The 12,097-nt window shown below is 64.6% G+C and overlaps 2 protein-coding genes across 4 annotated transcripts in view; one reads left to right on the top strand and one right to left on the bottom strand.

Annotated features, from left to right (window-relative positions):
• The window catches only part of CHLRE_11g467574v5 (uncharacterized protein), a 6,576-nt gene extending 2,856 nt beyond the window's left edge, over nt 1-3,720 (bottom strand). Inside the window, exons 1-6 of one of the 2 annotated variants that reach the window (XM_043067324.1) lie at nt 3,441-3,720; nt 2,735-3,025; nt 2,185-2,383; nt 1,514-1,662; nt 1,132-1,268; nt 1-622 (exon numbers count right to left, since the gene is read on the bottom strand). In XM_043067324.1, the coding sequence (XP_042919323.1) occupies nt 538-622; nt 1,132-1,268; nt 1,514-1,662; nt 2,185-2,383; nt 2,735-3,025; nt 3,441-3,599 (1,020 nt within the window). In that variant the 5' untranslated portion in view covers nt 3,600-3,720 and the 3' untranslated portion in view covers nt 1-537. Of the gene's footprint in view, nt 623-1,127; nt 1,269-1,513; nt 1,663-2,184; nt 2,384-2,734; nt 3,026-3,440 lie in introns of both variants that reach the window. The other variant, XM_043067323.1, reaches the window with a different exon arrangement.
• A 100-nt stretch (nt 3,721-3,820) lies between these two features.
• Nucleotides 3,821-12,097, top strand: part of CHLRE_11g467575v5 (uncharacterized protein) — a 14,533-nt gene continuing 6,256 nt past the window's right edge. The window contains exons 1-16 of one of the 2 annotated variants that reach the window (XM_043067325.1): nt 3,821-4,179; nt 4,876-4,994; nt 5,683-5,785; nt 6,142-6,254; nt 6,612-6,744; nt 7,066-7,108; nt 7,308-7,498; nt 7,960-8,100; nt 8,396-8,557; nt 8,866-8,928; nt 9,474-9,543; nt 10,139-10,198; nt 10,519-10,628; nt 10,976-11,109; nt 11,431-11,491; nt 11,896-11,982. In XM_043067325.1, coding sequence (XP_042919326.1) covers nt 3,907-4,179; nt 4,876-4,994; nt 5,683-5,785; nt 6,142-6,254; nt 6,612-6,744; nt 7,066-7,108; nt 7,308-7,498; nt 7,960-8,100; nt 8,396-8,557; nt 8,866-8,928; nt 9,474-9,543; nt 10,139-10,198; nt 10,519-10,628; nt 10,976-11,109; nt 11,431-11,491; nt 11,896-11,982 — 1,863 coding nt within the window. In that variant the 5' untranslated portion in view covers nt 3,821-3,906. The remainder of the gene's footprint in view (nt 4,180-4,875; nt 4,995-5,682; nt 5,786-6,141; nt 6,255-6,611; nt 6,745-7,065; nt 7,109-7,307; nt 7,499-7,959; nt 8,101-8,395; nt 8,558-8,865; nt 8,929-9,473; nt 9,544-10,138; nt 10,199-10,518; nt 10,629-10,975; nt 11,110-11,430; nt 11,492-11,895; nt 11,983-12,097) is intronic. The other variant, XM_043067326.1, reaches the window with a different exon arrangement.

Genomic DNA, 12,097 nt, shown 5'->3' on the forward strand with positions numbered 1-12,097 from the left:
TTCGAGTTCGGCAGCTCAGCAACATGATCCGTGGGTGCAGCTTGGCAGGGGCACCGATGTTCCACAAGGAATTGCAGTCAACCCTGTGCTCCACCGGTGCTTCTATGTGATGTTGGTCGGCCTCTCGAGTTCAGTCACTGAGCCTTCACTAGCAGCAGTACCCATACAGTATCAATGGCTGCTTGAGGAGCCTTCGCCTTCCAGAGACCTTCCAAGAAGATGAGCATCCAGCTAAACGGTATGGGAATCAGCTGCACCCTACGGGCCTCCGCCAACTTGCCTTACCCCTGTGCCTTACCACTGTCCCATCAGACATCCAGCTAAACGGCCCGCCTGCTCTGCCTAGACGGTGAGCACATGATTACCCTACACCGTTCCCGCCCACGTCCACACTCGTCTGCTGCGGCGGACCACTGGGCTCCGCTGGCTTCGCGGTCAGCGCCTCGCAACGGCCCCGGAACGGCTCAGTGTAGCGTCCACCTCCGGCTCCTGCCCTGGCTCCTGCCCTGGCTCCCGCTCTGCCCACAGTCCCACCCCTCAGTCGATGCCTGGGAAGGTGACGGGCCGCAGTGACTCCTGGCGGCACTCCATAGGGCAGTAGGGGCACTTGAAGGCACGCGACCTGCGGGTGCGGGGCATGTGTGTGTGTGTGTGTGTGTGTGTATGTGTTTGTGTTTGTGTTTGTGTGTGTGTGTGTGTGCGTGTGTGTGTGTGTGTGTGTGTTGCGGAGGCCTGGGCGCCGCGGGTGTTCAAGGGAAACATAACATGTGTGTTAAAAGAGCACAAGGAGAATAGCACGTGCGGGTAGGGTAGTCTGTTCCAATTCCAAGCTACGCGAAGCCGAGGGCCCAAGAGAGGGGTGGCGGCCTGGCGGGCTGTTGGGGCGGGGGCATAAGCGGCGGGCGCTGAGCCGCGGCGCGCGAGGCGCGCGAAGTAACACGCTACTGGACCACACACGCCCCTGTAATCCACTCCGTCGTTCCTAGACGCCCCCGGCCCGGCCTGCCCCCTGGCTTAGTTGGGTCTGGAGTAACCTAAACCCCCGCTTTTCCAAACATCCTTGCAACCGCCCCCCCACCCCACCCAACCCACCCCCCACACACACCCGTACTCCCGCACGCCCGCACCTGCCCCATGAGGCTGCACGCCTGCTTGCCGAACTCCCGCGCCGCCGCATCCCAGGCGCCCGGGGACAGCAGGTCAGTGTAGGGGTTGTAGGGGGCGCAGCCGGGGCCGGGGGCGCGAGGGGACTCCGCAGCCGCAGGCTCCTGCGTGTGTGCCGGTGGGGAGGCGGCGTCGGCATTCAGCCGTCCAGGGCACTGCGGTGCTTCGGCATTCCAGGGCACTACGGCACTCCCACGAGTGCGTTGGCCATGCGGCAGAGTGGCATGGCGGCGGCAGCATCAGGAGCCCCGGGCCTGAAGCGGGAGCTATGCCCGGCCAAGCACCGCAAGCCCCTCCCTGTTTCCCAGCCCCAATCCCGGCTGCGCGCATCCCACCCCAGACTCCCCACCTGCTCTTTGCCGCCTCCGCCTCCGCCGCCTCCCGCCCCCGCCCCCACGAACAGCAGGCAGCCCATGAGGCGCTGTATGTCGGGCATGTGGCCGCGAGCCGCGTGCGGGCCCAGGTGCGCCTTGGCGTACGACAGCGCGGCGGCGCGGCCTGCGGGCGTGTTGGGTGAGCGGGGGTCCATTCATGATTATTTAAGAAGTGAAGGCGTAAGGGGGGGGCGGAGGGGTGTGAGGAGGTGTGAAGAGGTGAGCTAGGCAGACAAGGTGACGGGGTAAGGCATCGTCAAAGGCAGTGCAGCTAGCCAGGGGGCTGATAACCGGAAGGCCGATAAGGGCGCACGGCGGCGCATCACATGTCAGCCTGCTGCTCCCTCCACCCGGTGCGGGCACGACGCGCCGGCCCTCAGCACATTGGCACATCGCCCCATCCACATCGCTGGCCCCACCACCGCACGCCATCACCCGCCATCACCACCGTCGCCGCCGCCAGCACCACCACCAATAACAACCCATCCGCCATCACCACCACCGCCACCACCGCCACCAACCCGATCACGACACCACCGCCACCACCGGTCCCCAGGCACACGCGCAGCACTGCTGCGTCCCGCTGCAGCCCCCCTGCAGCCTCCTGCAGCCCCCCCCCCTGCCACCGCCCTTGCACACGGCGTACCTTTGGATTGCAGCGTGTGAATGAAGTTCAGCGCGTGTAGCCGGAACTCGAATGACGACGGCCCCACCCCCTCGGCTCCGCCTCCTCCTGCTGCCGCCGCCGCCGCCGCCGCTGCTGCCCCCGGCGGCGCCAGCCCCGCCAGCTGCTGGCGGTGCGCCACCGCCCACTGCAGCGCCGGCTCCAGGTTGCGGGCGCGGATCTGCAGCAGGACATCGCCACCACCAAGGGTGCGCGGGGTTAGCGAGGGAGTCCGAGGAGAGTAGCGAGGGAGTCCGAGGAGAGTAGCGAGGGAGCCGAGGAGACACCGGCAAGCGGGGGAGGGCACGGGTCATGGCGCGTGGCGCATCAAGGCTGGGCGGCTGGGCTCCCCCGTGCACAGGCTGGCACGGCACGTGCCTGCCATGGGGCCATGGCCCATGGGGCAAGAAAGCCCGGGCCCCGTCCCCGCCCTCGCCCCCCGGCAGCCATAGATTCAGACCCCACGTGGCCCTCCTCCCCCCCTCGTGCCCCGCTCGTCCCCCCCCCCCCACGCTCCCACCCAACCCCACACCTGCTCCAGCACCGTGTGCATGTCGCAGTACGGCGCCCGCAGCCCCTCCGCGTCCATCAGCCCCGCCTCCGCCGCCAGGGCGTCCCCCAGCGCGAACCGCCCCTCCCGGTACAAGTGCTCCGCAATCACGCGAGCTAGCAGCGCGGGGTCGCCGCCGCCACGCAGCTCCGCTGCCGCGGCGGCGGCGGCCGCGGCGGCGGCCGGGTCGGCGGCGGCGGCGGCGGGCGGCAGCGGCGCGGGCCGCAGCGCGCGGCAGATGTCTGCATCCATGTCGAACGCCTTTTCCAGGGCCTGTTGAGTGCGGGGCGGTTTGGTTGGTTGGGTGTTTTGGGTATGGTTTGGTGCTGCATGCTGATAGTGAGTGGTGGCGCGGATTGCGTAGCGATGCTGTGGTGGGGGCGCTGCATGCGCGCCGACACGTCACATGCGTGCCAGTATGTGTGCCTACCTGCACATGCACGGACCGCATTACCGGCTGGCGAGGTGAGCGCCGGGCCAAGCCGTCGTGCCCGTGCACCAGGTCTGTCCTTGCCCCCCTTCCCCTATCTCCCTCCCACCTCCTGCCCCGCTGGACCCTTCGCAAAGCAGTCGTCCCGCCTCTCCCCACGGCCTTTTCCCCTTGCAGGCCGGATTGCCTCCCGAAACCCTAGCTGCGGCCTGGGCCCGTCGCCAACGTCTCTGCGTTGCTCTCTCGCCCGACACGCACCTTTCCGAGCTTGGCGATGGACGTGTGGAACTCCTTGGTGCTCGAGTTCAGCTCCTTTAGCAGCCCCGCCTCCTCTATCGCTTTGTGCAGCTGCGCCAGCGTGGCTTCCGGGTCCGATGCTTTCCCGCTTTCGAGCTCTCGTTTCGCGGAGTCAACCATGGCTATCAATTGGCTCACAGTGGCCTCGCCCTTGGAAGCGCATGTTTTCTGGCGCTTGATGCATTTCCCCGCTTCTTCTATTGCGCTCTGCATGTCGCTGAGAGGTCTGCTATCTTCATATACTATTGGTACATAACTCTTGCATATACTGTAGAAGGCTGTGTCAAAGTACACTGTAGGCGATGGACGGACCGATTTCGCGATTGCAGTCTCAGTTTCTCGTTACCCCTTTCCTTCCGCCAGCCAGATACGCGAAGTTCTGACTCTGTAATGATAGCAACATAATCTTGCAATATCGCTGCTAAAGATGGACGACTTGCAAGATGTCACAGTGACAACAGCCGCGCAACAAGCAGCCCCGGGCGTTTCATCTGTTGACCTCGTCATTTTGAAGTTTGCAAAATTTCTGTTATGGGGCGTCAGCTTGTTCGCTGCCACCAAGTTGGCCGAGTGGTTCTTCCAAAACAAGCTGAAGGCCGCCACCCCGGCCGCGATCTCCTCCAGCCAAGCAGCCGCATCAACAGCTGCAGCCTCGGGATCTGCGGCAAAGGCGGAGGAGAAGCAGCCGGAATTTGATGAGGTGAGCGCAAATAGAATCGGCAGGCGTTTTAATGGCGCCGATCGGGCCCAGCCAGCCCGCGCGGGCAACCCAATTGCAGCGGTGTATTATCACTGAGGACAAGGATAGTCTACGAAAGTCATAGCGGCCGGGCGGGTGGTCGTAGATGGGGTTGACGCGCCTGGCGATTGACACGGGGGTTCCAGAGACAGCGCTGCCCCAGACACGCTGTTCCCGATGCTGCACTTTCTCCCCAACTCCCAAGTTTAGGCTTGGGCTCTAAGCTTGTACAGAAGGCACACAGGGGTTGTGTCACTGACACGGGAAAGGCTAGCCTTCACGTAAGCTGCCATGCATGCACGCCAGGCCGGTGGCGGTGGGACGTCCACAGCCACTGTCCACCACTGCCACTACCAATGTCATCACTGCGACGACAGCAGCATACGAAGGGGTGGGGTGGGGAAGTCAGCGCGGCAGGTGCGGCGGCCTCAGCGCTGTCGCTGCTTCTTACAGCTATTCTGCCGGCCCGCTGCGGGCTGCACCAGGGCTGCCAGCGACTGGCCTAATGCAGTGCCACACACTCGCTCCCATACACGGACACACAGACACACACACAGTGTCTCGCGCTTCCCTTCCCCTGATGCCACATGTATGCCACGCGTGTGAGATATCCACCACGCGTGCGTCTCCGCCTGCGTCTGTGTGTCGCCCCCACAGGCCAAGAACAAGAAGGAGGTGGAGGCGGTGCTGGCCCGGGCGCAGGCGCAGGCAGCAAAGGGCGGCGAGGGCAAGTTGACTCTGGAGCACATGGTGCTGGCGCTGGCGGAGAACCCCAGGTGAGGAAAAGGGTTTTGTTTAAAGGGGAAGAAGGGCCGGGGTTGTGGTTCAGTCCGAGACCCCGAGATAGGCCAGCCCGTTGGCGCGAGGGTGGTTCGGGAGAGGGGAGCAGGGTGGACGGGTGGAGAGGGGTAGTTCACTCCAATCCCAAGGGGTTGGGCAGCTTGTCCCGAATCCAACTGGGGGATGGGGTGCGTAGGGGTGGTTGGGGGGTGGGCGGAGGGTGGGCGGAGGTTGAGCGCAGGGTGGGAGGCGGGAGGAGGCGTGTGTGTTTTGGGGGGTTGTAGATACCAGCCCAAACTAAACCGATCCCAATGCAATAGATGGGGGCGGTAGGGTCGATTACGTCGCACCGATTGGCATACAGGAACATTGCGTGAAGGCTCATGTACGAGCGGGGGTGGAGGCGCGGGGGGGGGGGGTGAGGCGGGGTGAGGCGAGGGCGGCGAGCTGACTGCGTGCTTGGCGCGGCGGCGGCGGCGGGTCCCGCGCGGTGCACACCTCGCAGTCCGTTCGACTTAAGTACGGGCCGCATAAACGTTTGACTTCACCGGGCGCGGCGCCTCGCTGCCTCATCACCCGCCCCTACAACCTCGCTACCCTACACCTCACACCCCACTGTGCCTGCTGTCCGCTTCGCTACACTTCTCTGTACCAATCCTTGCAACCAACTGCCTCTTGTAACAGGTTCGGCGAGATCCTGTCTTGCGCGGAGGGCCTCACGGAGGATGACCTGCGCAAGGCCGTGAAGAAGAGCCGCGTCATGTACAACCACGGCGAGGCGGGCATGGTGGGTAGGAGGAGGGGGAGAGCGGGGGATGGGGGAGTGGGGGGTGGGGCGGGGGTGGGGGTGCGGGAGTGGGGTTGGGCACTTGGGGGAGGGGCTGTACAGTGGGGGGCAGTGGGGTGGGCCTGTGGGAGTGGAGTGGGTATGGAAGGGGGAGGGCAGCGGGGGCGGGGGCTCAGGGGCGAGGGGCCAGCTGTGGACACAGACGAGGGGGAGCGGCGAGCGTTCCACGGGCGGCAGTGAACAGCCACCCTTCCCCCCCCCCCAAACACACACACACACGTACACGTGCACTTTCGCCTCACTTCCTCCCCTCTCTGCCCCCTCCCTCCCTCCCTCTCTCCCCCGCTCTCCCCCAGGAGATCAGCGAGCCCACGCCCACGGCTCTGTCCCGCTACGGCCGCGACCTGACCGCGCTGGCCCGCGCCCGCCAGCTGGACCCGCTCATCGGCCGCACCGACGAGCTGCGCAAGTGAGGGCGCGCCCAGAGAGAGAGGGAGACAGACAGCTGAGAGCGCGTGTGTACTGTGGGGGGCCTTTGGGTGTGCGGGTGGCTGCAAGAGGTATCGTTGGTGGGGCGTGAGCTGCGGAGGGGATTGTCACACGCCCTCGAGCCTACACACACACCTCATTTCCCTTCCCTACACACACCCGTCGCGTATCCCCTCTCCCACGTACTGTATATGAACTCGGTCCCCGTGAACGCACGCCCACCCACCCACTAACCGTTCGCATAAATGGCTACCCCCCGCCCCCCACCCCACTCCCCCCCCACCCCCACCCCCTGGCTACAACTTCACTTCGTAAACTTGTTGCATGTAACCCCCAGGCTGTTCAACGTGCTGTGCCGGCGCACCAAGAACAACCCGGTGGTGCTGGGCGAGAGCGGCGTGGGCAAGACGGCGCTGGTGGAGGGGCTGGCGCAGCGCATCGCAGCCGGCGACTGCCCGCCCGCGCTCAAGGTGGGGGGGGGCGGGGGTTGGGCTGCTTGTGTTGGCTTGCGTGTCAGGGAAGCACAAGGGGGTCGGGGCGGGCTGGCCGGGAGAGTGGGCTGGGCTGGGTGGGCGCGAGTCGCTGGGTGGCGTGGGCGGGGTGGTGGTGGGGCGGGTGCCGCACTGGTGCAGCGTCGCAACGCCAGCATTTGGAGAGGCAACGGGTCGACTGGAGGGCAGCGGTGGCGTGTGTGTGTGACTGTGTGCACATGCTTTCAAACGCCCGACCGTGCTGCTGTTATCCCAAGAGCTTCCCCCCTGCACGTGTGCCGTACGCACGCACACGCACAGGGTGCGGCCATCATCGCTCTCGACCTGGGCATGCTGATGGCGGGTGAGCGGCGGGGTGTGTGCGCATGTGTGAGTAAATGTAGGGGGGTCCACCATCCCATGCAAAACAGAGCAGAAGAGCGGAGGTTGGGGTTCAGTGGAGGGAGGTCGTGTGTGGGGTGAGATTGGGGAGTAGCCTCCATACAATTCGTAGTTGTTTGAACTGGGGCCTACAAACCCCCCCACCCCCACCCCCACCCTAGGCGCCACGTTCCCCGGCGAGTTCGAGCAGCGCATGTCCGCCGTGCTCAAGGAGCTGTCCGACCTGCCCAAGGGGCCGCCGCCGCCGCTGCCCGGCGCTCCGCTGCTGTCGCCGCCCTCCGAGCCGCCGCCCAGCAGCTGCATCCTGTTCATTGACGACATACACAACGTCACTGGGCCCAACGCGCAGCAGGTGTGCGGGGGGCGGGGGTGGGGGCGGGCTGGTGGGGGCGGGGGCGGGGGCGGGGGCGGGGGCGGGCTGGTGGGGTTTGGGGAGTGCGGGGGTGAGGGGGTGAGGGGGTGAGGGGGAGAGAAGGAGACTGTGTGCTGCGTGTGTGGGGTGGTAAGTGGAAGAGTTGTGAGCACACCTGTATGCGCATGTGTGTGTGTGTGTGTGTGTGTGTGTGTGTGTGTGTGTGTGTGTGTGTGTATATATGGCTGTAGGTGTGCGCGCGGTGCTTTGGTGGCTGCTCAGGGCGGCGGCGGTGCCTGCCCTTGCTGGCGTGTCGTTTTGCATGGAGCATCACGGAGGAACTCCCAAACCCTCCCCCACCTCCCTCCCTCTCCCCCACCTCCCCCCGCCCCCTACCCCCGCCCCCCTGGCACACTATCTAGAAGTAATCATGAATAACCCCCCCCCTGCCCCCTGCACAGGGCGGCGGCGTGAATGACGCCTCCATGCTGCTCAAGCCGCTGCTGGCTCGCGGCGAGCTGCGCTGCATCGGCGCCACCACGCCCGACAAGTTCCGGCGCTTCATCGAGAAGGACCCCGCCCTGGAGCGCCGCTTTCAGCAGGTGCGGGGGCAGGGGGAGGGGGGCGCGTGTGTTGAGGAGCATAGGCACGAAGACTGTGTGGGCGTGGGTGTATGCGTGGGCGTGGGGGTGGGGTTACATTCATGACTGGTTAAGGAAGTGGTAGACGGTAGACCATCTTGCGTTATGCGGGTGCGCATGACGGGTGCTCGTGCTGTCCACTGCCCCACCTGAGGCCCTCATCACCCCCACCTCCCCGCCCTCCTCCGCACCTCCCCGCCCACCTCCGCACCTCCCCGCCCTCCCCCCAAACACACACGTGCACACGCACCCGCAGCTGCACATCGCTCAGCCCACGCCGCCCGAGGCCATCTCCATCCTGCGCGGCCTGCGGGCTCGCTACGAGAAGCACCACGCGCTGCGCATCACGGACGCGGCGCTGGTGGCGGCAGTGGAGCTGTCGCACCGCTACACCGCAGACCGCTTCCTGCCGGACAAGGTGAGGGTGGTGTGTGCGCGTGGTTGTATGGGCGGGGGGTTACATTCATGATTAGATACGAAGTGAAGGCGTAGCCAGGAACAGTAGTACAGTAGGCGGGTGGTGGGGAGGAGGAAGGAGGGCGGGATAGTACATTAAAACCTAAGCGACACATGAGAGGGAGGGGAGAGGGAGGGGGCCGGCGGCTTGGCGGGGAGGGAAAGGGTAGTGGTCGTGCACACACACGCCACGGCACACGCGCTGAACCTGACACGCCCCTGCTGCCGCCCCCTCCCCTTCACCTCTCGCCTGCGCACTCGCAACCACAGGCCATCGACCTGGTGGATGAGGCGGCAGCGAGAGTGAAGCTGGACCTGGACCAGCGGCCTGCGGTGAGGCGGGGGGAGAGGGAGCCAGGGATGGGAGGAAGGGAGGGAAGATAGGCGGGGATTGTAGATACCAGCCAAAACTGAACCGAGCCCAATGCAAAGGAGCGAGGAGGAGAGCGTTGCCTATGCTTTGGCAAGGAGGGAGGGAGGCGGAACAAGAGGAGGAGGGAGAGAGATGGGGGGAGAGGTGCAAAACACTGACACGATCGGTGTAAGGCTTGAGAGGTAACCACGCCACGTCCGCTCCTACCCGTCCTCTAACTATTCATGCCACCCACATACGGTACACCCCACCCCACACCACCGCACTCCACCTCACCCACCTCAAACCCCGCCCCCTTTGTACCTGGCTACGACTTCACTTCGTAAACTTAATGCGTGTAACCCCCACCGCGCACCACTTTGCCATCTACTCCTCAACCAATCATCCTTGCAACCCCCCTCCACCCCACCTCACCCCACCCCACGACTACTGTGTACCTTTGTACATGGCTACGACTTCACTGCGTCAACTTAATGCGTGTAACCCCACTCCCCCTCCCTCACAGGTCCTGGACCGCATCATCCGCCGCATCGGCCAGCTGGAGGCGGAGCGCAAGCTGCTGCGGAGGAGCGCAAGTGGGTGCGGCAGGAGGGGCGAGAGGAGATGGGGAGAGGGGTGTGTGTGGTGATGCCCACCCCTCTTGTCAACAAGCGGCCTACGCCCCGCCCCTGCCCTGCCCTCCCCACCTTTCGCACACCCGCCTGCTGTCCCTCCGCTCCCCCTGCCACCCCTCTCTGCCCCCCATGTCCCTACGCATGCACCCTGCACTCCCATGCATGCACCAATTCCGCCCTGGTGCTTAGTCGTCCTGCCCCCGGGGTATTCTTTATTGCTGCCTATATAGCCTTACGATACTTTAGGTCTACTTCTTGCACGGCACTCCATTGCACGTAGCTAGCAGCGCGGGGATGGGTATTGTTCGCGTCATACTTGCGCCGCGCCTGACCGCCCCCTGCCTCTGCCCCACTCTGTACATGCGCGGCGCGGTATCCGGTGCGGCGCAGGTGAGTACAAAGCAAGGCGGGTATAGGAAAGTCCAGCGGCGGTCGCGTTGCACTCGCATCCGCATATGCATCCGAGCGCTACTGAGCTATACGTGATCATCTTACTGACGTTACTACAATACGATCAACCTACTTAGAATAGTCTTTAGACAAAATGGGAGAGCAGCAGCAGCAGCCTTCGGCGGGTCTACGCGCTGGAGCTGGCCGCTGGACTTCACGGACATCGGTAACAACGCGTCTACGCTGCAACTGTACCTGCCTACGACTTCACTTCTTAATTAATCATGAATGTAACCCCCCCCCCAAGTCTTCAGTGCATCCTGTACCGCTTTTTCCAATCATCTTTGGAACCCTCCCCCCTACGTCGGCACTTCACTTCATATTTGATACACACCATCCCATGGATGGCTACCCCCCTACGACTTCACTGCGTAAACTTAATGCGTGTACCCCCCTCCCCCCGTCTCCCGCCCACCCTTCCTTTCTCCAAAACCATGACTGGCAACCCCCGCCTCCGCCCTCTCTCTCTCTCTTTCTCTCCTGCAGGTGTGGACCGGCGCGACGCGCTGCGGCTGACGGAGCTGGAGGCGGAGCTGGGCGCACTGCGGCGGCAGCGCGACGACATGACCGCGGCGGTGGACGTGCAGCAGAGCGAGGTCAGGAGGGAAGAGTGTGTGGGAGGGCGGGGGGGTGTTGTTCCAGATTATGAACCAAACTCAACGCAAAATAGCGAGGAGGAGAGCGCGGCCTATGCTCTGACAACGAGGGGGAATGGTGGGAAACGGGAAGGGTTGTGTGTGGTTCCTCCTGCATCTGCCCCTCGACACCTTGCCTGTCGGGCCCCACACGCCCACACGTGTGTTTGCGTTGCTGCCGGATGTCAGCTGCTGCTGCGGCCCACACGCATGTACCTATCCTACAATAGTTGACATCGAGCTTAATCAATGCCAAATGTGCGCGTTTTAAATCCTAAAACTCCGACTACCTGTCGCGCGGTCCTCAGGCTCGCGAGCTGGTGCGTGTGACGGGCGAGCTGGAGGCGCTGCATGAGGAGCTGGAGGCGGAGGAGGCGGGCCGCAGCGAGGCGGCGCTGGCGGAGGGCGCGGACCGGCCCAAGACCGACAAGGAGCGCATCGCGTGAGTGGCGGGATGAAGGGGAGTGAGGAGGAGTGTGTGTGTGTGTGTAGATACCAGCCCAAAGGGGATTGAGGGGAGGATGGTGGGGGGGCGGCGGAGGAGGGGAGGGGGGAGAGGTAGCTGGTGCTGCCACGCGCGACGCAGTGCCTCAGAGCCCGCACTGCATCTGCGCCCGCAGCCAGGCAGGCGACGACACACGCCCAATGGCGGCGCACCCGCTCGCAGTCGCCGCCGGCTTGCCTTGCCATAGCTCGCCCCACGCCACGGCAACCCAACCCCACCTCACCGCAACCCAACCCCTCGTCACCCCACGCCTTGCAGTGCCGACCGCGAGCGCACCCGGCGGCGTGAGGAACTGCTGGCCAAACTGCAGGCGGCGCAGGTGGGGGCGTCAGGGTCCGGGTCCGGGTCAGGGTCCGGGTCAGGAAATGCGGCGGGGGCGGGGGCGGGGGTGTTCACCGTTGAAGTACGGTTTCGCGGTTGGAGTCAAAGCGACAACTGAGCTAGAGGCATGTGTGCACAAGGGGACGAAGAGCCGCCCAGGGGACCCAACCACCCACCCAGCCAACACACACACACACACACACACACACACACACACACTGAGCTTTCGTTTCGTTATTTCACACACACACACACACACACACACACACACACACACACACACTGACCTTTCGTTTCGTTATTTCACACACACACACACACACACACACACACACACACACACACACACACACACACACACACACACACCCCCTGGGCGCCGCCCCTCCCCGCCACACGCAGGCGTCGGCTCGCCTGAAGCGCGAGGCGGCCGAGACCGCCAGCAAGCGCGGCACCTGGGCGTCATGGGGGGGCAGCGGCGGAAGAGAGGTGGGCGTGGCGTGTGGGTGTCTGTGTGTGTGTGTGTGTGTGTGTGTGTGTGTGTGTGTGTGTGTGTGTGTGTGTGTGTGTGTGTGTGTGTGTGTGTGTGTGTGTGTGTGTGTGT

Source organism: Chlamydomonas reinhardtii, chromosome 11, assembly GCF_000002595.2.
Source record: "Chlamydomonas reinhardtii strain CC-503 cw92 mt+ chromosome 11, whole genome shotgun sequence".
Lineage (NCBI taxonomy): Eukaryota > Viridiplantae > Chlorophyta > Chlorophyceae > Chlamydomonadales > Chlamydomonadaceae > Chlamydomonas > Chlamydomonas reinhardtii.